Below are 24,410 nucleotides of genomic sequence, written 5' to 3'. Positions count from 1 at the left end.
TGATTACTTTCCACAATGCATGGTTTATGGACGTTTAAAATAATACCCGTTTGTTAATTTTAATGTTTATAAAATTCATCTAAAGAATATTGACGTAAAATAAGAACCATTATAAATTAAAAGGGATAGCTCGAATTTAAGGTTGTATGGCTTCTATGTCGTGAGGTTCTTAACAGGGTAGCGCAGTGGGTTTAGAGCGTTCACTACGAATCTGTAAGTCATGAGATCGAATCCCATTGGGGATTTTAAAATTAATATCCCCCCCCCCAAAAAAAGAAGTATTTTTTGTTAGAAATTTTAGAAATTGAAAATTCTAAACCGGTGAAAGTATTTTAATTGTAATGAACTTTAATTCACATTAATATCGACAAATGTCCCATACCACCTTCATTAATCTTGTTTGTATACATACATTGAAAGTTCAATTCTATGTACAGATCTACAGTATTATCTATAATATTGCATAACATTAGTTTTATGAATCGGTTTTCGGTGCCAGTTTAATTTTATCTTGCATTTGCAAACAATGATGATGTGACAGTCTTTAATATGCATTTACCTTGATATTAAAAGGTGATCATGCATGCGGTAAACTTTTGATTAACAGATCGAGTAGATTGCTTTGATTATAAATGCTCCGAGGGTAGTCTATACAATGCATGTACACATTACTTAAAGGGTATGAAACCCGTTTTATTTTTTTGCCAAATATGATTCATTTCCACCTACACTCAAATCTTTGCCTTTCCATTGATAAATAATTCGGCCACATTTTGATTGGCGTTCGGTTCTTATGAGACACTCCTTATATGGAAGAATGTAGGCGGGGCTTCAATACTGTCCCGTTTGAAGATTTCAGCTTATTCGGAGACACAGATTCATCAAAAAGAGGTAAGAATATTCTTATTACAGCATATGCTGCAAAAAATCCTTCTTTTTGGGGGGCAAATACTGTTCTTTGGGATATACGTTGATGACGTCAATGAAAAAATGTGATGTAGGAATATACGTTTATGAGTAAAAGTAGTTCACAGGTAAATCTGCAGAAGTTTATTTATTTTTTTCAATGCATGTATTTAATTTGTTTTACATCAGCTTTTATGATTAAACTCTTATTATTCATATCATTTTATCAGAAAAAATCTCTTCATATCAAGTATTTATAACAAATTACTTGTGTATTTGTAGAGCTATTTTGTCCTGCGCAATGCAAATTTTCGTGTGTTTATTGTGATGAGGCTTGGCTAAATTTTTCGTTCAACTCGTAATGGTGTCCTCCATTCTTTGAAAGTTCAAAGGAAGTTCAAGATTTCGCCACAATTTTCGTTTATGATAGGATCTATGAGCAGCCAAAAACTCTTCTGACCTTTCGTTTGAGCGTGTGTTGTATTTTTGGATCGTCAAAATGTCGCAGGACATGCAAGAACGGAAAGGTACACAGGTAGTGCATGTGAGGGAAAACAGTGGAAATGAACTTGAAGCACTTTTTCAATACGCAGCTAACCCAAACTCCGAACTCGGGGGACAAATTCCCTTCCGTCAAAGAAAATTACCCGAGTCGTTTTTTCATGAGCCAAAATCTTCCCGACCTGGTCATATGAAACAAGGTAGCAATGACTCGACAGGTTTTCCTGGACAAATGAACCCCGGCATGGGGGCTCACATGAGGGCACACTCCTCGCCCGCCACCCTACAACAAAGTCTTTCGGCGGTCCCTCAGCCTCCCAGCCACGCCAGACAGCGCTCTTGTGATGCCCTGTTGGATCCCATAGAAAGTGAACCCCTTCCCCCAGGTTGGGAAATGGCGAAAACTCAAGATGGACAAAGATATTATTTGAAGTAAGTGGCAAATTTCATTTAGGTACTTTCAAGTAAATGAACTTTTATATATATTTTTTGTATGTGATATTGTGTGCAGATCTTTTCGTAACTTCACTATTTTGAGTCATAAATGATATTATCAGATTATGACATTTTGTTATCAATTTTGTGTGTATGTATCATTAGCAATTAACATGAGTAAATGATGATGAAGTAATGCACAAGCAAAGAGTCAGGCTAGTAGCAGATCTTTATTTTGGTGATGGTCAATCGACAGTTGCACCTTATTGCTCAGTTTTAAAAAGGCTCACTGAATCACTCGGGTAACAGAAGTTGCTGCAACATTTCGTACCCTTTTAATGGTTGTCACCAGACTTCACACTGTTAAAGTATAAATTTTGTTTAATCGACATTGTTGTACATATGTGTTAAAGAATTTAACAATCATCTATACTTTACTTGTAACATTCATACATGATATCATGTTACAAAACTTCCATTCAATTCCATTCAATTAATATGCATTTGAGCCTCACCTTAAAAACAGTCAGTATCAGACTCTGGTTGCTCAACGTGACTCTGAGTTTGAAATAAGTCAACCCGCAATTTGACAGGTTTGATTTTAACTTGCTCAAGTTAGCAGGTTTGCTCGTTTCAATTGGCTGTCTTAAATCTGAATAATTTGATTGTGATATTAAATACATTATAACAAGAGAATGGTTGCCAGATATAGAATCAGGTTTTTGCAAGACGAAATGGCAGAAATCAAAGAATATTCTCCCTCTCAAGAACTGTATGCAGGCCTACACCCTTGAAGTTAAACCCTGTATCCCATCCCCCTTTTGATTTCCCAATCAATATACTGTCCTTTCTGAACATGTAGCATGACAAGTTGGCTGTGATAAGATGAAGTGTATGTACATGTTAATACTAATGTTGACACATGTACTTGCAGCTTCTCTTTTCCATTTCAGCTCCTCCAACATTTAGCTGATGCCGTTGCTTCCAGCATCTTTTTCTGACTTGTTGATCTAGTGTGCATTACTTGACAGATTTTTAACATCCTATATTGTTTTTTTTTTCTTTGATTTAATTTTTGTTCTCATTTTGAATGTAAAAGAGGGGAAAAAGGAAAAGAAAAATGACTGATTTTTTTTCTAATTTGGAATCTTTTATGCTGCAGTACATCAGAAAAGAATTTATATAAGTAAGTATGTCTCCTTTGTAGAGGAAGAGCATAAATTTATCCACATTTAATCTCAACTAGTCAGGATAATGCTTTCCAGAAAAGACATTACCAGTTTGAACTTAGAAATACATGCACCAGTATCTATGTGCTTGTATATATTTATAATATAGTAATACCTAATGTGTACATCTGTATATTATCCAGCCATATATATATCTGTGCATATCCTGAATGTTTTTGGCAATTTGTGACCTTCAATTTGTGTTTCCCAGTCTATTTATTAAGTGATTTCCAACATCAGTATTAAAAAGAGAATAATTTCATCAAGATTGAATTGTACTGTTCCTCGGAACTTTTTCAGTTATCTCAGAGGGAGGATTTTGAGATTCTGTATTAGAGAATAACACCACACTGTTATTCTCTTCTTTTTTCTCATTATCATGTTTGATAAATCAACCGTTTGATGTTGCTATTTTTTTAGTCAATTAATGGGAATGCCCAAAACAAAACTCGGGAAGATAAAACACATAGCGCGACTGAAGGGTCTTATTATTGAAATTGCTATGGATTAGTGATCGGGGTTAATCAGGGTGCATTGCACTTCACAATACACCAAGTACAACTTTCTGACTGAAGAGAGTAAAATGTAGAATGTAGGTTTGAAATTTGTTGATGATGATACTTTATGAAGACATATTCCATGTCCTTTAGGAGTAGACGTACACTAAAAGTAACTTTAAAAAGTACAATTACTTTTAAAGACATTCCATAAACACTGGTGCATGTATACTTTGAAGGATTATTTTTATGTATGTAAGCATGATTTGTGAAAGAAATGTGAATAAATGTAACATAATATGTATCTGCAGTAGTTCTCCTTTGATTCAGTTTGATTTGGAATCTTTTATTAGTACCACTCAGTTAAATTTTTGGTCGTCTTTTCCTGCTTTACCGTATTGCATTTTGTTAAGTTTAGTCTGATCATTGTGTGATTAAAATTCCTGCATGAAGAGTTTGTACATGTTAGTATTAAAAATCGTGAAGACGTCTGCTATATTTATGTACATTATTTAACTTTGAGGGAGACAGTTGTACTTCGTGGCCTCGGTTCTCTGGCGTTCTGGCATTAACTGGTCCCGTCTCAGGGAATAGTGACAGTAAATATATGCACCTGATGGATTAAAGTGGTCGTCCTCACAAAATACACTTATTACATATTCATAACAGCTCTAATATTCCTCAGATAATTCAGCAATAGGCCATAAAAATATATCATGTTTCTGATTGTAATCTAGGTCATTGGCCCAAGAAAAAGGGTGAAAAAAAAAGTTTGTTTTGATTCAAGACAGTGATTTCATTAACTCTTGCTTTTTGCTTGAAGTGTTTGTTTTTCAGCTTGCTTAATTGCCGGTTCAGAAAATAACAATTTGATGATAAGCCCCATCTGTTTGATCTTTTATATATATGGGATAAAAGGTTATGACTTTGGTACGTAATGAAGTTTTAAATTTGATGGGGATTACCATGGCCAGCGTTTGATCTTGTGAACGTTATAGTTTTATTAGGTCCTGTGAAGTAATTTTACTTGTGCCAAAGGCTGTCTGCTTTTTAGATAAAGAAAAAAAAAGCAACAGATTATGAGATGTGTTGTATTAGGTATAGTGTACAGCCTTAGGTAACCATATGATTATATGCATTATACATGACATATTCCATGGCATAGGTATTTGTATTTCGAAAAACTAAAGCCGGGATTGTGCATGGCTTGTTTTGTATACCTCTTAGTATCAGTGCACTATGTATATTTTTACCTGTCATCATGTTAATGATAGTCACAGGGGAGATCAAGGTATATGATAGGTGTGCAGAGCCCCATGTGACACAAGAGATCAGATTTAAGCATTAGTTATCATATTTCTGGGTATATAATACACGTGGGGAAGTGTAATCTAACCAGAAATGGGGCAGTATTAGTTTGCACTCTGATAAGTCATGCATATATATTGTAAACACAATGTCCACTCTGGCTATAGCTAGGTTACTTGGTGGAAGTCGTGGTCAAGGAAGGCACTTTGTGACAGTGGGTCAAAGTTTGATGGGACGAGAGATAGTGTGTTTGGTTATAGTAGTTGTTCAGGATTGGTTCAGAATTTCAGTTTCATTGTAACTTTCATTACACATACAATGTCTACATTATTACACCAGTTTCCATTTAATTACTCCTGTGTTTTTTCAGGTAATACTTTACAGAAAACAACATAATCTTGGTAATCTTTAAACTCATTAGTGAGTAAGAGACTTTGGTGAAGAGATAAAGAATTTTTTTTCTTAGGGTTAACCACCCATGGTTGCATTATCAATTTCTTCCCCAAGTGCATTATGAGAAGTTGAGTTTGTTAAAAAGCACCTGCTGTACAGCTAATGCAAGGCGGATACTGAACGATCATCTCCCAGGCTTCTGTACCAGAACCCATGTTTAGGTCATGTGATCCTGGAGATAAAAAAAAAGGCGATCTGTGTGTAACTGCAGGATATCTAAGTCTTGTGTTCGTTGTGTATTGGGTACAGGAGATCTGTCTAGCAATTCATATTCTGGTGTCTTTATGACAGCTTTCTTGATGATAAATGTTCTTTTAGTAAACCTCCTGGAGAGATTTGATACGGGGAAAAATAAAAATTGTTTGAAGTATCATTATGTAGTACATGCATGTGCATTTGGGAGTGCATGGCCAAGAGGAAAGTTTATTTACTTGTGTGCATATTTTATGTCTCCAGTTTAGAAGGTTATAAGTTTGTATATAATTGAATTGCCTTGCAAGATCAAATGATCAAATGAATAACAAACAAACCGAAACCTGAATTTTGAAGTAATACATAGGAGAAACTGTGTCAGTGACTGCGGTAGTAATAACTCTGACTCCAATATTATGATTCTGTTTGTGTCTGGGTGAGTTGTAGAAACTTGGCAGACGCTTGTTCCATTTTGTCTGGACCCGGTCCAACTCAAACAGCTGAACAAATCACTGGTGTGTCGGAAGGTGTATTCTCCCATGTTTATTATACCACTTGAGTATTTTTGAATCAAGTAAATAAATGCAAAGCCTCTGAGTTTGTAAACACTGGTAAGAATGGATGGAGATGGATGAGCCTGGTTGAGTAATGCTGAGGGTGGCTTTACATACAGCTAATGGTGTCTTATTAAGAAGATAGATCACTAACGGTGTGTCAGCACACATTATTAGACAGGGGGTGTAGAGGAACATTTTGATAATCTCTGGATTTGGGAGGTGTAAAAAGGTTGTAATGGCCCTGTATTTCAGCTTTGTAGTTATGTCAAGGTGTGATCCTGAAATGGCAAACTTTATTTGGTAGTTGTTGCAGAGGGCTGCCACTCAGATTTCATCTGCATGATTCTGAATAAAATGTCAACAATGTTATCACTTTTCATGATTCATCTGTTTTAAACCAAACTTTCTGACATGTCTATAGAATGATGCATAAAATGCATTTAATAATTTACATACAGTACATTTGAAATTTATTTCCACTGCTTCATTTTGCAAAATTTCATTTATTTATTTCATTTCACTTATAAGTAATATATTACAATCTTGATTAATGTTAAAAATTCACAGCTTTGATTTCATGGATAATTTAGAAAATATGTCGCATTGTTCAAAATATAACCATACAAACAGTCCATTTTATGAGAGTTAAAAGGTTAGTGGCCTTTAATGGGGGTTCTTTTTGTTCTGCAAGGTACACACATAGGCTTTTAGAACACTTCTGTGTATCTTGTTTAATGGGGGGTATTTGAAAGACGATAAGGAGAGGGAGAGAGAAGAAAGATAGGTTCATTGTAAACCCATGCGACTGTGAGATTTTGCGTTGGATTTACCCCGTGTGCGACTGTGTAATTACTTGACAGTATCAATCATCGGGTCTTTGTCTGAAACCACCCAGGGTTTTGTGTTCCAACATACACACAAACAGCAGACAAAGTGGGGGCCTCAAATCTTCTCAGTGCTCTTACCAAAACAGCCTTCTGATGAAGAATCTAGTTTTGAGCGAAAAAATGTGTTAAGCTAGGTCAAATTCTGTTTGTTTTCTTGTTTGTGGTTATTTCACTTGATTTGGTTTTAAATGAAAAGTATAACTGTCAGTTTCACACATGGTGTATCTAGAAGAATGATCAATTCAGTTGATTTGTTTTATAGTTATTTTCCAGTTTCATACGTCTGAGGGAGCTAATCTTAAATAGCTAGGGGATGATTTACCCATGAAATTAAAAAAAAGTTCAATAAGATATGATATTTATCTCATAGTGAGGGTTACTGCAATACCATCTATGGATTTCAGATGTGTGTGCTGGTGACAAGGGTACTTTATATATATATATATATACATGTATTTACATGTTAAGATGTAAACTATTGATACAAAATTGTGCTGATGGTGACATTTTTTACTTCATCAATACATATTGTACTTATCAAGTGATATATTTGGACTTCACTGATGAACTTGCAGTGAAAGTGAAATTTTTTAACTCTGAACAATACACTTGATTGTTGATGGCGTCTCGTTCAGTTTCAAAACACATACTCTGTGGTTTTTCTGTCATTCTTTTAAAACTGCCAATGCGTGCACTTTTCTGATAATCTAAAGTTGGGGGCCATGTGTACATACATATACAACTGATTTCACATACTTTAAATACCTTGTTTCTATTTTGAAGCAAGGAAACAGTTTTTGATAAGTGTAGTTTTTAAAACTAATTACTATGGCATTTTGAAAATAGCTGAGGCAGATATGTACATGGATTATCTCAAACAAACTTATAATGCAGCACAAGAAAAACATGAATCCATGCTGAAAGAAAACAGCTTCATATATTGTATCTTAAATTTGTCTATTACAAAGGAGTAATTGTCTTTAACTTTGAAATAGGCTACTTTGTAGATTCAGAGCTATGGTAGATTTTCTGTGATTATCAATACCCTGATATAAACAAGGATTTAAATGCAGCGTCAGGGACTTGCACTTAGACACTCCAGCGCAAGAGATAATTGGGATCCAGGGGGGTTCTGTATTACCTTTAGCTTCAGTGGGGAAATATCTTTTATCCTTCATTTCTTTTTGATGGTTATGATTTTGCAAGTTTCGTGTTATCAGTGTGCACGAATACAGGCATGGCATTGGCAAACTTATTGGCTGAATGCATTAGAGATAGTGTGACATCCTGTATAAGAGAACAGCTTTTTGTTACCTGTGCACAAAAAAGACAGGTGTGTGTGTGGCATTGGAATGTTATAGGAATTTGGCAGAATTACCAAATACGGATGTGTACAAAGCAGAAAGGAATGCAGTCCAAATTCCAAAGGCCAAAAAGATCATCTTTGGGAATCCCATGTCTTCAGATAGTATATTTGTTTCGCATGTTGGGAAGAAAAAAAAACCTCTTTGATAGAATACAAGACTCTGTGTCTTAGCACAGATTGTTCTTTATTGCATTTGTTACAGGTGCTTGAATGAAATCTCTGATAGGGATCATGGTGGGAGGCCTGCTTGTGGCCACCAAAACTGAAGTTAGGTGGGGGGAAAACGTGAGGGGTCCATTTTGTTTTGTTGGAAGTCGAAGTTTGGTTTGGCACTTGTTTAAGCCTTAAATTTCTCCTTAATCTGATATTGTTTGGATGTCATTCAAGCTAATTTTAGCCTTGGGACTGTTTGTGTACTTGTCACACTCGTGAACAAATAACATGTTTGACTCTTTTCCTCAATATCTGTAGGTAATAAAAAGGACATGAAAAGGGAACAAGCTGATAAAAAAAGATTAAAGTGATAACATTTTATATACACATTCTCTGGATTTAGATAATAATCTGTCCAAATATTGTGTTTTACATTGTATTGTCAGGGGTAAATTTATTGATTGAGAGAATTAAAGTGACAATGTTCAGAATAAACAGTCAAGTTTCAAAAGCAAGTATTGTTCATTTGGTTGATCATTAAAAACTGTATCTATATATGTATTTATATATAGAGGTGCATATAAAAATCCTTCTGTGACAGTCAGTAATTTTCTATTACTCACGAGAGCGGCATTTTAAACTTCAGATCATGCTCTGAATTGCTTTATTTAGGAGGCAGTTCTGATAACTTACTGGAGATGCATGGGAAAAAACCAGGAGTTTTGAATCTCCACCCTCAGTTGTATAAATTGCTCATTCTTGTCTACAGATCAGTGATAACATTTCTGATGAGCATACTGCTCAGATATTTTGACCATAAAGTTTTTACCATTGCCCCTTAATTGTGCAGAAGTTTAAGCCCTCATTTAAAGCTTATAGCACTGTGCTATGCATTATTAGTAATAACTTGATTGGGAACATATGATTGAATGAGAACTGTGATGTTGGCTTGAACTAAAATATAATCACAGCATTGGCCACAATTCTGCTCCAGCCAACTACATAACTGCAGAAAACATGAATGAATCATGAACTAATTGCAACTAGTAGCAAATAAACTCGCCTCATGAAGGAGTTTGTTTTGGCTCATGTTCGGAAGAGATGACTTTTGACCAGATGAATGAGTTTGTGCTCTTGAGACCTGGCGCTGGGAGCAGAAGTGAACGGGGGGAGGTGGAAAGATTCAATGAAGCATGACTTGGCAGCAAGGATCTGTCTGCTTCTGAATCATTCACTTTATCTGCAGCCTGAGGCACCTGTGACCCAGTTTACACTAAGAGCACTCAATTTTGTGCCGATTTTGAGGTTAAAAGCAATGACAGGAAATAAACTCTTCAAAAAATTGTTGAATCCATTGTCCAATAGAATGCCACTTAGTACTTGATATTGATTGCTTTTAAAGTCTTCAAGTGTCTTGATATGCAAATTTTAATTTATTAATCAATGTTGTGAAAATGTTTAGATATTTGTAAACAAAACCATGACTGTGTATGTTTATTATGATATTTATTTGGATATGAATTTTAAAATACATGTATCTATATTCAGGATAGACAAAGGCAAAGAAATGTTATTGCCAATGGACAATGAAGGGTGAATAAAAATTTAAGCAGTTTATAGGCTTATACAAAATCAAATCAAGCTTTGAACATTTTACATACAAAATATCTTATCCACCCATCAGCCATGCAGCGTTTGAAGCTAAAGAAAAAAAAAGCATGGACTGATTTTAATGAGAGTTATTCTGTCTGTTTTAGTCACTTAACCCAGATCACCACCTGGCAAGACCCCAGGAAAGGCAGCTCTAACGCCCTCAACAGTCGCACACCGCCCAACTCCCAGTCCCCCAACGTGTCTCTCCAGAACCTGGGACCCCTCCCACACGGGTGGGAACAAGCCTCCACCCCCGAGGGGGATATCTACTTCATCAACCACATAGAACGCACCACGAGTTGGTACGACCCACGCATACGTAAGTATCTAGTTTTTGTGGTCCTTTTGATCTATGGTGATCTCACAAATCTCCCTAATTAATATGGCTGCCATATGGTTATAAATTTGTAGATATTACTAAGCTTTGTCTTTTGATAAAAGTTTTACTACTGGTGGCTTTGAACAGGCTTTCTTTGTAATAATTTCTTATGCAATTTTTTCTGCATTGTAATTTCTTGATAATTTTTGTAGGATTTAATTTTTGTGGTTTCTGATAAAAATTGTTAGTTGTTTGATTTTGTGGTTCACCTTTATGTAATTATTAAAATTAATAATGTAACATTTTTAGTCTGTCTGGATATTCAAACACTGTCGTGTATCCGCGCTGGTAGTGACATGTTTGGATAACGTGAAAATGGCGTATCCATTGCAAAAACAATGAGTGTTGTGTCCTTTTTTCTATCGACAATGGGGTAAATATTAATTAAAATATCGTAATAGTCATTCATATTTTTCTGAAGGTTTTGCAGTTGAAAAGAGTGTGAGTTATTTTCGTTCATCGTTTATAAAAACGACTTATTTGTAGAAAAATCAATCGTTAACGTGTCATTTTAACGCTAAAACCAAGAACTATTTCTAGATTACGTAGATAATATAACACATACTAAAAATCTGAAGCAGCCAAAATTAATTTAAAACATTGCATTAACCAAATAAAACCAAACCGATGTCTTTTTAATACATTAATATGTATAAAAATAGCAATAACTTCATGCACCTGCTAAAGAAGTAGTACGGTTTGGATAAATAAATCATTCCGGTTTGGATGCTAAAATATCAATTGTGCAAATGGTACGGTTTGAATAATTTAAAGTTTTAGGATTTTTAATATTTTTATATAATATTATAATGACATATTATAAAACCAAAATACTTCCACATGTTCGAAGGGAACTAAAACTGGATGACTATAAGTTTATATATCGAAAGAATGATTCCTTATTACTTATATTAATTTAATTCACAGCAATTGTAATTTTAAATATTTTAATAAGCAAACGTCATTTGAATTTATTGGACTGAATATGAACAAATTGATACTTAGCGTTATCAAATGAAAAGACATTGAAAATGTAAATATAGTTATATCAAGTTTTTTTTTACTGCCATTTCAAAAGAATACTTTCTTTAATTTTGAATTATAAAGAAAATATAAGTTTTTCACCTTTAACCTGAACAGCAATATATATATCATATACACACCTTAACAGACAACTATCTACTACTTTTATGGCAAGCGACTATATGATGTGTTTTTTAGTTATTCTGAAATGATATTTATAATCGTGAAGTACGTTTAACGGAGAACATGCTTGGTAATAATATTATGAAAGTGAGCCTCGTTTACATTCAATACCAAGCCTGTACATCGCTAGACAAAGGAAGTTCTACAATTATTTCACTCCCAGTGATTATACTGATATATTACAAAGTACCATAGATGTCTGCCAAGCCATATATTTACTCTGTTGTTAGAAATAGTTGGTCCAAAAAATTCAAGTGATGACGAGACCTAAGTAAACATCGCCATTTTATATGTACATTAAATTTTATTCAATCATAATTCTCACAAGAAAATCAAAACAATAAATATGTATCTATGTATATCAAGAGGTTTTGGTGACTCATGCGGGAAATGAAGGTGGTGTCACTCCAGAAAAAGTACAAAACCCGCGTTAGTATTTAACATGAAAGTATAATGATAAAAATGTCAGTTAAAAATTTGCCAAAGCAAAGTTGTTAGGCTGTTGCAAAACTAAGAAGTTGTTTGGGAACGTTTCAATTTTTAGCTCACCGAGACGAAGTCAGGGGGAGCTTATGCTATACCCTCGGCGTCGGCGTCGGCGTCCGGACCTGGTTAAAGTTTTTGTTGCAGGTCCTGTATCTAAGCTATTACTTGTCCTATCTTCACCAAACTTGCATGGATGATGCATCTGGACCTACTTATGGACTTCAAAGACTTGGATGCTGAATCTGAGTCCTAAATTTCAGATGCTGGAGGAGGTTAAGGTTGTTGGACCAGGTTAAAGTTTTTGTTGCAGGTGCCCTTTGATAGCAATATCTAAGTTACTGCAGGTCCGTACTTCACCAAACTTGCATGGATGGTGTGTCTTATGATACTGATGCACCCAACAGGCTTGAGTGCTGAATCTGAGCTATAGGTTTCGGATGCTGGAGGAGGTTAAGGTTTTTGGAGCAGGTTAAAGTTTTTGTTGCAGGTGCCCTTTGATAGCAATATCTAAGTTACTGCTGGTCCGTACTTCACCAAACTTGCATTGATGGTGTGTCTTATGATACTGATGCACCAGACAGGCTTGAATGCTGAATCTGAGCCATAGGTTTCGGATGCTGGAGGAGGTTAAGGTTTTTAGAGCTGATTAAAGTTTATGAAACGGGTGCCCTCTGATGATTATATCTTAGTTATTACTTGTCCTAACTACACAAGACTTCCATGGATGGTGCGTCTTATGATACTGATGCACCTGACGGGCTTGAATGCTGAGTCTGAGCCATAGGTTTCAGATGCTGGATATGGTTAAGTTTTTTGGAACAGGTCACATGTTTAATAGATAATAGTACTATTTCAAACTTGCATTGTTGATTAAACTGTAATATGAATTAATCACAGAGGAAGCTTCAGATGCAGAGCTTGATCTCCATTATCAAGGATGCTAAAAAATACATCTTAGTTATTACTGGTCTGAACTTCACCAAACTTGCATGGAGATGCGTCTTATGTATACTGATGCACCTGACAGGCTTGAATGCTGAATCTGAGCCATAGGTGTCGGATGCTGGATGAGATTTAGTTTTTTTGGAACAGGTCACATGTTTTATAGACTATTAGATGATAGCTTGCATAGTTGATTTAACTATATTATTAATGAAACGCAGAGGTTGCTTCAGATGCAGAGCCTGATCTCCATTATCAAGGATGCTAAAGAAATCTCCTACCTCACTCAAACCTGCTTGATAGATAGATGTGTTTGTTGATAAATGATATAACATGATTCCTATGATATAGTATTGTATGGTATAAAACAATATTGTTTAATATGATACAATATAATATCATATGTAATATTATAAAAAGTTATATGATACGATATGATATTGTATCAATTTTTTTGATATTTTATGATATTGTAACATGATATCGTTATGTATAGTATTGTATATTATGATACAATATTGTATAATATTATATTGTATTATTAATTTATTATTTTATCACATGATACTATTACATAAGATATTGCAAAATATAATATTGTATCCTATGATACAATATTGTATATTCTATAATATTGTATCATACAATATTGTATAATATGATATTAGTTTCTGTGATATAGAATTATATCACATGAAATTGTATAATATGATAATGTAATATTATATAATATCGTATCATACAATATTGTATTATATGATATTGGTTTATAATATGATATATTATCATATCACATGAAGTGTATTGTATGATATTGTAAAATATATCATTGTATCATATGATACAATGATATATATAATATAATGTTGTATGATATATTTTACTTTATCACATAAATAAATATTGTATCATTTGATATGATACAATGTTGTATCAAATTAAATTGTATCATATGATACAATATCATATTATGTTTCAAAAATGATACAGTATCATACAATATCATACTATATTATACAATATAATATATGTTTCAATGTTATGATGTATTATGTAATATGATATTGTAATATAATACTATATTGTTTTATATATTATGATATTGTATTATGTGATCAAATACAATAATGTATAACACAATACAATGTCATATCATACGTTATGATCTCATCATTGTTTATTATGGTATTTTATTGTATTATATGATATATGTTGTAAATATGATAGGATGCAATATTTAATTTTATATAATTGTATTGATTAACATATGAACATATGATTATCATACAATTTTTTAACAGATGATATACGATATTGTGTCAAAACAGAATCCATGAATATCCAAGATCATAAAGTATGATTTTCATTTAATATGATAAAAGTGGTCTCATAAAGGTGATGTCTCATCTCGGTGAGCTTTGTAATCTGTGATTACCTATGTTTAATTTAGAAAAATAGACAAGTATAATGTTGGATAAGTTAAATATTCTGTGTCAAAAGAGAATTTTTTTTCATTTTCATGAAACCCATATCAGGATACCAATAATTAAAAATATCCACGTTATCACGGTTTGTTCTGTGCAGTGTATCGATGTATTATATCGTTTCAATTTTAAAAGAAAAAAAATATTTGTATCATTAGATGATTTTACAGACTTTAAACTTTTTAAAGTTGGTATAATTCTGTATTTGACTGATCTCTTTTGATTGTTTGACGTTTTCACGTTTAAAGCCGATAACGATATAGAGGCATAACAATTGAAACTGTCTTAAACACATGTTTTTTGTGTCGGTACAGATTTTGGTAAGGCTGAATCTTTCGAAATTAATATCGATGGAATGATTATATAATAGACTTAACATATCTGTAAAGCAATCTGTATGCAATTTTTATAAGCCAATTGCAAGTTATTTGGAGCGTGTGTAAAATTGAAATTCAAATTACGGTATATTAAGTTTTGTTGGCTTAAATGCACAAGTCTTTAACGTGTATGTTTATTTTTTTAAACAATGTGACTTCATATGTCTATCACATGACGATATCAGCATGCTTTTCAGTGAGGGCATGTATATCGCATAGTAGCGATGGTATATCCCCTTCGCGAGGGGATAATTAAAGGAACTATTTACACTCACAAATTAATTACATCCAAACCGTATCAGATGCGTATCCAAACCGATCCTATTTTGAAAAACAAGGTCATCCAAACCTGTTCCGTTGTTCACAATTAATCGACATAAACTGCTTATTTACATAATTTTAACATAAAATTCGTAGAACTTTAAAGATTTTATACACTTTTAAATAGATTTGACGATCTTTTTCGTGTAAAAGTAGACAATATAAGCCTTAAATAACACGAAAACTTATCAAGAAGCAAACGGAACCACCATTTTCACTTTATCCAAACACGTCACTACCGGCGCGGATACACGACAGTGTTCAAATTCATAGGAAAAAGTTATCTTAGAAATCAACAGAAATGAATACTGCAATTGAAATTCATGATTTTGTTGTAATGTAATGTTAATACATTTTTCTTTTGTCTTTTTCATTATATATATGTAAACAATAATTAAATTTCTTTTTAGCTGAACAACTTCAGCAGTTACGACTCAGCACCTCCCAACCCCAAAGTGTTCAACAACAGGTGCAGAGACAGATGAACGCGCGGATGGGACAACCCCCTCCCGTGCAACCCCCGGTCAACCGAATGGGTGCGAAATCTCCAGCCTCAGTTCAGTTCTCAAAAATTCAGATGGAGAAAGAATTACTGCGCAAGAGGCAAGAAGACCTACAGCATCAGGTAAGGGTAGTCTCAGCCTAAGATATGATTTGAAAAAAAAAAAATGTAATGCGTATATTCCTAAAATGAAATGTCTAGTATATTTGGCATACCAAGAGAGGATGAGATATTTAGTTTAAAATTTAGTTATTAAAGGACCGATATGTTGAATAGTATGTCCATAATAAAATCATTTTAAGACTTCAAATTTACTTTAATAAATAAAATTGACATTTTTCAATGTAAAAATCAATTGCATTTTGCTGAGCTGTAAGTCATTTCAATCCCACATCAAATAGAGTTAGAAATATCTCTCTTTAGAAGTAGAATTGTACTATGAAATGGGCACATTGTACCAACTAGTTATGTTTAATAGGAAAATAATGTTGAAATACAGTCAACATTAAGCAATCACATTTAGGTTAATAGATGATTTGTCCAAAGATATTGGAGCTAATAAAGAATTTACTTTTACTTCTTTTCAAAGTGATTGTAGCATTCCTGTTTAGTGTTTATAATTGCATCAAGTAGCTAAGAGGGTTAATAAAAAAAATACAAAGACAATGTGGCTGTGTATCATATATTTTTCATAATAGTCATATCTAGCAGATTAATTTATACACAAACACTTCTTTTATTGATATACGAAGTTTCATTCTATTTGATGAAAAGGTATTTTTGATACCTGATTTTAAAAACAACATGTTTCGTCACAATGGCACACGGTAACGTTGAAAAGATGATGTAAAATTATGCACGCACTGTTAATAGAAATACCCAATCTTTATATCACCCTGAGACTTTTTTCTTTTCACCACACAATTGAAATCGGCACTATATATCTTGACATCTAATTTGTTCACATTTGTTCAAAAATCATACGTTAGTTCCTCCAATTTTTTAAAAAATTTTTACCACATGCCTCTTCGTTTACTGTAAAAAAAAAATCTCTGAACATCTGATGATGTTGTTTATTCTTTTGACCAAGTATATACAGATATTCTACTCTATTTGTACTTACGATCGATGTTCAAAATACAAATACCACCACCCTAAAAAATGTAACATAGTTAAACACAAACTTACAAATAATTTTTGACTTATTTTTTGCACCATTGAGCATTTTCACAGTTCTTAACGACTGATGACAATTCTTAATTCGAAGTTTAGATATTATTTGGTTTTATGCCCAAGTTATGGAGATATTACTTTAAACATAATATGGTTTATTGTTGTCATAACACAAATTTTGACCGTGCGCCATGACCTCAATTTTGCAGGATTAGATTTTAAATTATCCTTAGAAATAAAGGAATATATTAACTTTTTGGATATCAAATTGTTTGAAACTATTACTAAATTATGTCTACTAAATTAAATACTGGTAGTTATAAGACGTCAAGTAACATAGCTATTACAAAAGTCTTCGTATTTTTTGATTGACCCTCATATTCCATAGATTTGCATGACTTCACAAAGAAAACAGATTAATTCTTAAAACAAAAGATTGGGGTTGATATTTAAGTAGTTATGTAAATATGTTAAGGTGCATGCTTCTTATTGAATAACAGGAAATGTTACTGAGAGCGCAGATGCAGCAGCAGCAGATACACGATAACCCGCCAACTTCTCAAGGCATTGTGATATCCCAGTCTATGGAGATGACAACGGTGGCCGACCCATTCCTGGGGCAGTCCAACGTGTCAGCCAATCACATCAAGCAGGAGAGTTCCGACAGTGGCGTCGGTAAGTACAACTCTCGGTGCCCGTGCGGTGGTTTTGGAAGGTCGAGTTCATTATTTTTTCTTTGTTTCTTCACCAATAACACACTGCCAACTTGTACCTCTCATGTACTAGTGCTGTAACATTGTAACTCTTATCCATGTGGCCTTTTAAGGTGTAGGTTGATTGTGTATGTTATAATTTTTTTTTTTACTAAAAAAAATTTTTTTTGCTCTCATATAGTTACATAACTAATTTTAAAGCTTCAATGATAAGGCACATAAATAAAAGAAGTTTCATCCTTTTTATCGTAGCATTTTCTTGTCTTTAGAATTGTACTGTCATTTAAAAAAGTGCATCCACTTTGAAAACAAAGAGACATGATGTTATATTTTTTTGAAAATATCGTAGAAAGTTTTCAATCAAAAATTTTTTAAAAGATTTTTATAAATAACTTTACTTTTAAAAAGATGCTAGAAATTTGATTTTTAAAAAAAATAAATAAAAATCAGCATTCAATCAAAGATAGGCATTCAAAAGTTTATTACATTTAACTTCAGAGTTAATTAACCAATTAACCATGCTAAGAAAGTGTTTTCTGTTTTAAATTAAGGAGGTATGGGTACGGGGACTCCATATGGCCTCTCTCGAACTCCTGAAGATTTCCTAAGTAACGTCAGCGAAATGGAACAAGATGGAGGTAATTTGTCCCCTTCAACTCTTTCCTCCTTTCTACAAGTGTCAAAAAAAAATTTTTTTGAAAAAATGTGGTTTGTTTACTAGGTCATATTTGTCTTGATACGAAGCAGTGTGTTTTAACAGTGTTTGTAAATTGAGTCTGCATCACTTTGGTGCATGGTAGTACTTGTATGTACGACGGTCTTACAGGGGAAGGAATTTGTCAATATTGTTGAAAACTTCATATTTAAATTTCCTTTAGTCTCTGCTACATGTATGTAAATGTTACACTATATTACAATAAAAACTACACTTGTTCAGACCTGTTCAACTTACAGAAATTGAAGACTTCATTTTTTATGAGAGTGAAAATTAATGTTAAATGGGGGGAAAAATGGTATACATTGTAAAGTTTGTTTGAAGTCTTCAGTTGATGTAGTTGTTTGTATGTACAGGTAACAAGATATAAGGGCTTGACATATAATCTTGCTGAAGTTTGATACTGTTTGAAGAACTGTGTAATGTATTGCTTTCCTAGTATAGTCTCTGTATACACTCGACCAACCAATACCAGTGTATAATATGCCTAACAGTGTATCACTTACTTATTCATAACAAAAAGATCTTGTGCTCATTTTTCAGTTGTTATTCCTTGATTCGTTGTTGTAGTAAAGATACTAAATCATACTTCAGTTGATGTCCTGAAAATGACAAGAATTTAACGGTCATGAAAATTTGATATCACTCTTACATCAAATGACGATCGAATGTAATGGAACATATCGCTTTTAGCTTATTTTGCCTTAAAGGGTAAAAGGAAAAAGCTTTCAAAATTACCAATTCATGTTGATTCCATCATGCTTACTATGAGCTAAGGAGTTTATAAAGAGTCAAGAACAGTATGATGAGTTTGAGTTTTGTTTTGATAGGAGGACACAGACACAGTGAATTCAATAATATGGACATTGGGAACATTGGAGGGAATGAAGAGAATAGCAACATGGACAGTGAAGATCTGGTCCCCAGTTTGCAGGTAAATGTCATAGCAGCAGGACTCCATGCTCTATACAGCAACATTCTTCTTTCTATTATCATAACTGAATATCAGTGGCTGGTACTTTCTAAGACTCATATTTGGACTCACTAGAACCAGTAATGAACTTAATATTGGACCATTATCTGCACGTTGTTCATTATTCAAGATTTTGAAAAATTTCATATTTGAAAAGAATTCTTTGAATTGATAGTGGAATGCAATGTACTAAAATGTTACGTAGTATTATTTACTCTATGAATAATAAGAAGTGAAATTACAATATTTATTTCTTTTTTAAACAGCAGTAAACAAATACAAGAATAAGAGTGTTACATTATTGTTGACAGATGAAATATTTTTAGGCAAAACTTTGTCCAAATAATTTTAAAAGAATGGTTTATTTTGTTATTTACTGAAAGGATTCATTGCAGAAGAATGCATATAAAACTACTGCTCTTATTAGTCTTAATAACATATTATACTTGTTATTCCAGGAAGACATCAGTAATGAACTGTTGAATGATATGGAAAGTGTGTTAAACGTCAATAAACTGGATAATATTCTGGCTGGGGACAATTCACTTACTTGGCTGTGAAATCGAAACAAACTCCATATTCCATGTTGCATCTCTGAATCCTCTGTCACATGACACAAGGTCATGTGACCTCCAGTAGCAGTGTAAGAGGACTCTTATGTACTGCCAAACCAATGTTGAACTGTCTTAGTGAAAGCGTTATTATTTTTTCAATAGAAAAAAAATTTTTGTTAGAATATCAGGGAAAATGAGAAAGAGAAATAAAAGAGTTATATTTTGTACTCCTTTCATCTTTATCAATATTCATTGACCATGTACTCACATTCTATTGTTTGTGTTCCATGCCATTTTTTTTTCGATGCCAGTGTGTATTGATTTATAGATATTTTTTTAATGACAATAGTGCAAAGACATACACCAGTAGAACTGCAGTGTTTAATAGATCAGTATTGTTCTACATGAACGATAAAATACTAGTAACCAGAAGTTCGATCAAGGTATTTTTTATATATATCACAAAATTTAAGCAGGTAGAATATTGCTTGAACAAATTTTGAAAATCAAAATAATCAAACTACAACCAAAGAGTCTGTTCTGAATGTCATGGCATATGTAAATATTTGTGAAATTATTTTGTTTGAATAGCATTGTCAAATATTTATCATTGTTACTATGTAAAAGAAAGAGTTTGTTGAAATATCATTACTGTAATTTTTGTCCCTTTTATTTAGTAGGTATTTGCACGGAGAAAAAACTATTTAATTGGTCTATGCACCCTATATTTAAGAAATTTTTAACCGAGTTATTATTAGTTTATGGCGTTAGCTTATTGGCTACCAATGTGATAAATAACTGTTGTAAACAATTTTTGGGTTGATCCTTTGTATATATATATAAATAACTTCGACTGTCTTTCTGTATGAAGGGCTATATAGTGTTTATTTACATTTTATGATATATCATTGTTTTTGGAATGAAATTTTTGTTTTGTTTATTTTCAGTATTTCATTCATTATTTTAACAATGGTATTTTTACATAGTTTTTATAAAAATTTTAGCTGAATAGGTAAAAAAAAAAAACCCTTAAATTTTTGGTCCTGCATCCTGCCAAATACAAAAAAAGAAAGAGAAAGAAAGAAACTTGATTTGCACATAGAGTTACCAGTACCTATATGCTTTTCATGTTATATATTATATGTTTGATGTTTTTGTAATATGTGACAGTTGTGGAAATTATGGCAGCGATAAAGGTGAACAAATTGATATTATTTCATTTAATTGTCATGAAAACGGACAACTAGATACATCTGCTATAGTTCTGTGAAGAAATGGTTTGAACATGATTACTGAAACTGGAGATTTGACTCCCTTTCTGCTGTTCTTTTTGCCTTAATATGCATGTGATATTTGATTTGTCCCTGTGATAGTTCCGAACGCATTACAAAACAGTCTGTCCTGAAGTATCATCCAATAACTTTTCATTTTGCACAATGTCATGAACATAGATTTTTAATCAATATTATGAGATACGAGTGCTGTTTTCTTTTCGAGGTTGTACAAATTACTATTTTATTGTCATGCCGTGATGCTTAGCGTATGCAATAAGGGATATCCTTGGACATAAAGGCATTTTTTGAGGGACCTTTCCTATCTGACCATGGTTGGATAGGAGTTGAGTAAAGTGAGAAAAATAAGTCTTGGACAGAAAGGCATTTCAACCAATTGGAGAAATAGACTTTGAATAATTATGTTCCAGAATTGGAACCAAGGAAGATAGTCTGGTGAAGGATTATGGTTGGTTAATGTTTATTAATTTTTTGTACTGTAGAAGAGGCAGAAAGGTAATCGAGCTCCAAGATGTATTTTGCGGGGCAAGATCTTTTTTACACCAATTGTTCATGAGCATTGTAGATCTCTCATTGCCTAGTGTTCTAAGTGGAGCATTTTGTCATTCATTTTATTTTTCGTTGTTGCCTATATTTCTGACAATTGTGAGAGGTCACTGACGAATGAACCTTGTCCACTAGGGTGACAAAATTTATAACCTTTAAATATTATACTTCCATGTTGTGTCTGTTGAGCTGTTTTTGTCAAATTTTATTTTGGTACACACATTTTGATAAATACCATGTTCTTTGGACAATTTTTTTTTGTACACGGTATAAGGCAGAGCCACGAACATACATTCCAATGTCCTTATCATTTGTATGCTGAAAAAATTCATGCCTAAAATTGCATTTCTCTCCTCTCAGGCTTGTATTGAAGGAAAGTATTTGGTGTCCGCCAAGCCCAAGTTTTAACATGTCATTGCATCAAAGTGGTGATTTTTTTTTATACTCAAAATGGTACGTGTCTTGGGAGAACAATATTTAGATTTATGAATATTGATGTATGCAAAAGTGCAAAATAAAGTTTTATATGTACCATTATATATATATAAAATAGATTTTTGCGCATTTATATTAACATGCAGTTGAAAGTGCTACAAGTATAAAATGATTATTTATGATGTTATTTTTATGACAATTCAAACAAATGCAATGATAGGCTTCACTTTGTTAATTACCCATTTATTGACTCTGTGGAGAGCTGAGCCTGTTTTATGATCATAGTTTATCTTATATATAGCATATTCTTTACCATAATGTTTTCTTTTGTATTAAAAAAAAATAATATCATTCTTCATGTATAGCGAATCTTTATAGAATAACATATGAAGATCTCAAGAAGCAAAGTAAATGAAGTGTAACAGTGGTTTTATATATGTATCTGGTGAGACTGACATTGAATTCACTGATTATAAAGAATGGCCCCGAAAGGAAAGGTCATTTACATTTGTAGATAAAATATATGAAAAAAGCAATAAAAATTGTATAAAATAAAACTGCCTTCCTTTTATTATGGTTTTTGATCACATGCCCTTGTTTCCTTGTCTCTGCGACCCAATAGTGTAATAAATATATGCAATAAGCCTATTTTAAAAATGCTATTATTGGATATTTGCACACACTTGAATGCAGAAACCTTTATGTGCCTGTATTTTTGATAAACAGATACAATGTATTTACATTTCACAAACATGTAATTTTTGGGGATGGGTTATTGGATTTAAAGTAAAGTTTGATAATCCTTAGAGTTTTTGTACCTCTTCTAAGTGACCTTGATTTTTGGTTAATGATACAACGTAAAAAAAACCCATTTAAATACAAAAATATTTTAAAACTGGTGTAAAACTGGGCTTTTTGTGTATTGATTTTAATTTTGATGGGAGTGATATCTGTTCATATAGTTAAGTGTTTGTTTGTCAAGTATAAACAAACTGCACGTTTTGAGATTGAGGTTCAGCAGTTTAGGTTACCGCATTGTATATCGCCAACGAATTGTCAGTTTTATTGTACCTATATACCGGTATTTAAAACAATGCAGGAGACCTAGCATGTCAAAGTAGAAGGTCAGGACAGTTCTTTTTTTCAAATAAGGTTTAAAGTTGACCCATCCGTCAGTCCTAAATTGTCTCTTTTTTTGTCAGCGCGATTCCTCTGAAAAATTTTGTAGGCATTTAGGACAACTACATTGTGTTGATGTGCATATTACCAGGAAATTCGAACATCATCATTTTTCTAGGAATTTTGAGCCTTTTGAAATTAAAAATATCATAATGGCCATCTATTAAATTTTGAGACGAACAGTTTGTAAGAGCAACTTAGTCCTCTTAAACCCTAGCACGGAATTTCATGAAACTTTATAGGTATTTAGAACACAATTAAAGATTTGCATATTGCAAAGAATTCGGACGCTATCATTTTCCTGGGAATTTTGGTCCTCATGAACTTTGAATGTTGTATATTGAGTATAGAAACGAACTCTAAAACCCTAGCACGGAATTTCATTGAATTTTGTAGGAATTAAGAACACGATGTGTGTATATGTGCATAATAATAAATAATTTACTATTACCATTACTATATTCTGTGTAGTAATGAGCAATTTGTAAGCGCGACTCATCTTGATGAAACCCTTGAACGTAATTTCAAAAACTTAATTTGTAGGTATTTAGAAGACGATGTGTAGATTTGTATAATACCAGATAATTACGATTCCAAATTTTTTTTTGAGAATGTTGGCCCTTTTGAGCATAGATTTTTGGCCATTATTATATTGAATATAGTAATGAACAGGTTGTCAGTGCATTTCCTCTTCACCCGCTCTTCGACCGCATAATTTTGTAAAATTTGAAGATATTTAGGTCAAAATGTTTAGATGTTCCGGGGAGGGAGGTATGGACCCTTTTGAACTTAAAATGTTGGTTATTTATTGAAGATAGTAATTAGCAGGTCAGTGCAACTCTTCTTGAACTTTATTAAACTCTGTTTCTTAATAGATAAATTCTTTTCACGTCTATTCGTTTGATAATTCTATGTGGTGGGGATACGAATTAAGGAATGCATAGGCAAAGATTTGTATTGTGGTTATATATTTATGTAACTACGAATTGAAATTAT

The 24,410-nt window shown here is 32.9% G+C and overlaps 1 protein-coding gene across 6 annotated transcripts; it reads left to right on the top strand.

Annotated features, from left to right (window-relative positions):
* Window positions 1-778: 778 nt before the first annotated feature.
* On the top strand, window positions 779-22,792 carry LOC128179792 (transcriptional coactivator YAP1-A-like). 6 transcript variants are annotated; one of them, XM_052847380.1, is made up of 10 exons: window positions 779-891; window positions 1,189-1,839; window positions 3,005-3,028; window positions 10,033-10,077; window positions 10,242-10,456; window positions 15,743-15,957; window positions 17,508-17,682; window positions 18,275-18,358; window positions 19,266-19,369; window positions 19,867-22,792. In XM_052847380.1, the coding sequence occupies exons 2-10, from the start codon at window positions 1,406-1,408 to the stop codon at window positions 19,966-19,968; spliced, it is 1,398 nt and encodes a 465-aa protein (XP_052703340.1). In that variant the 5' UTR covers window positions 779-891; window positions 1,189-1,405; the 3' UTR covers window positions 19,969-22,792. The 6 variants fall into 6 exon arrangements, with proteins under 6 accessions (XP_052703340.1, XP_052703337.1, XP_052703342.1 ...); XM_052847377.1 differs by having other exon boundaries at window positions 781-891; window positions 18,272-18,358; XM_052847382.1 differs by lacking the exon at window positions 10,033-10,077 and having other exon boundaries at window positions 781-891; window positions 18,272-18,358.
* The last annotated feature ends 1,618 nt before the right edge of the window (window positions 22,793-24,410 follow it).

This window comes from Crassostrea angulata, chromosome 4 (genome assembly GCF_025612915.1).
Source record: "Crassostrea angulata isolate pt1a10 chromosome 4, ASM2561291v2, whole genome shotgun sequence".
Lineage (NCBI taxonomy): Eukaryota > Metazoa > Mollusca > Bivalvia > Ostreida > Ostreidae > Magallana > Magallana angulata.
Note: the sequence above shows the minus strand (reverse complement) of the source record. Positions and strands in the feature narration are given on the sequence as shown.

Excerpts from the sequence above, each read along its gene's own strand:
- LOC128179792 (XM_052847377.1), top strand. The coding sequence starts at position 1,406 with ATGTCGCAGGACATGCAAGAACGGAAAGGTACACAGGTAGTGCATGTG. Across the intron at positions 1,840-3,004 it reads GGACAAAGATATTATTTGAA|TACATCAGAAAAGAATTTAT; the intron begins GTAAGTGGCAAA and ends TTTATGCTGCAG. Across the intron at positions 10,078-10,241 it reads TTGCCAATGGACAATGAAGG|TCACTTAACCCAGATCACCA; the intron begins GTGAATAAAAAT and ends TGTCTGTTTTAG.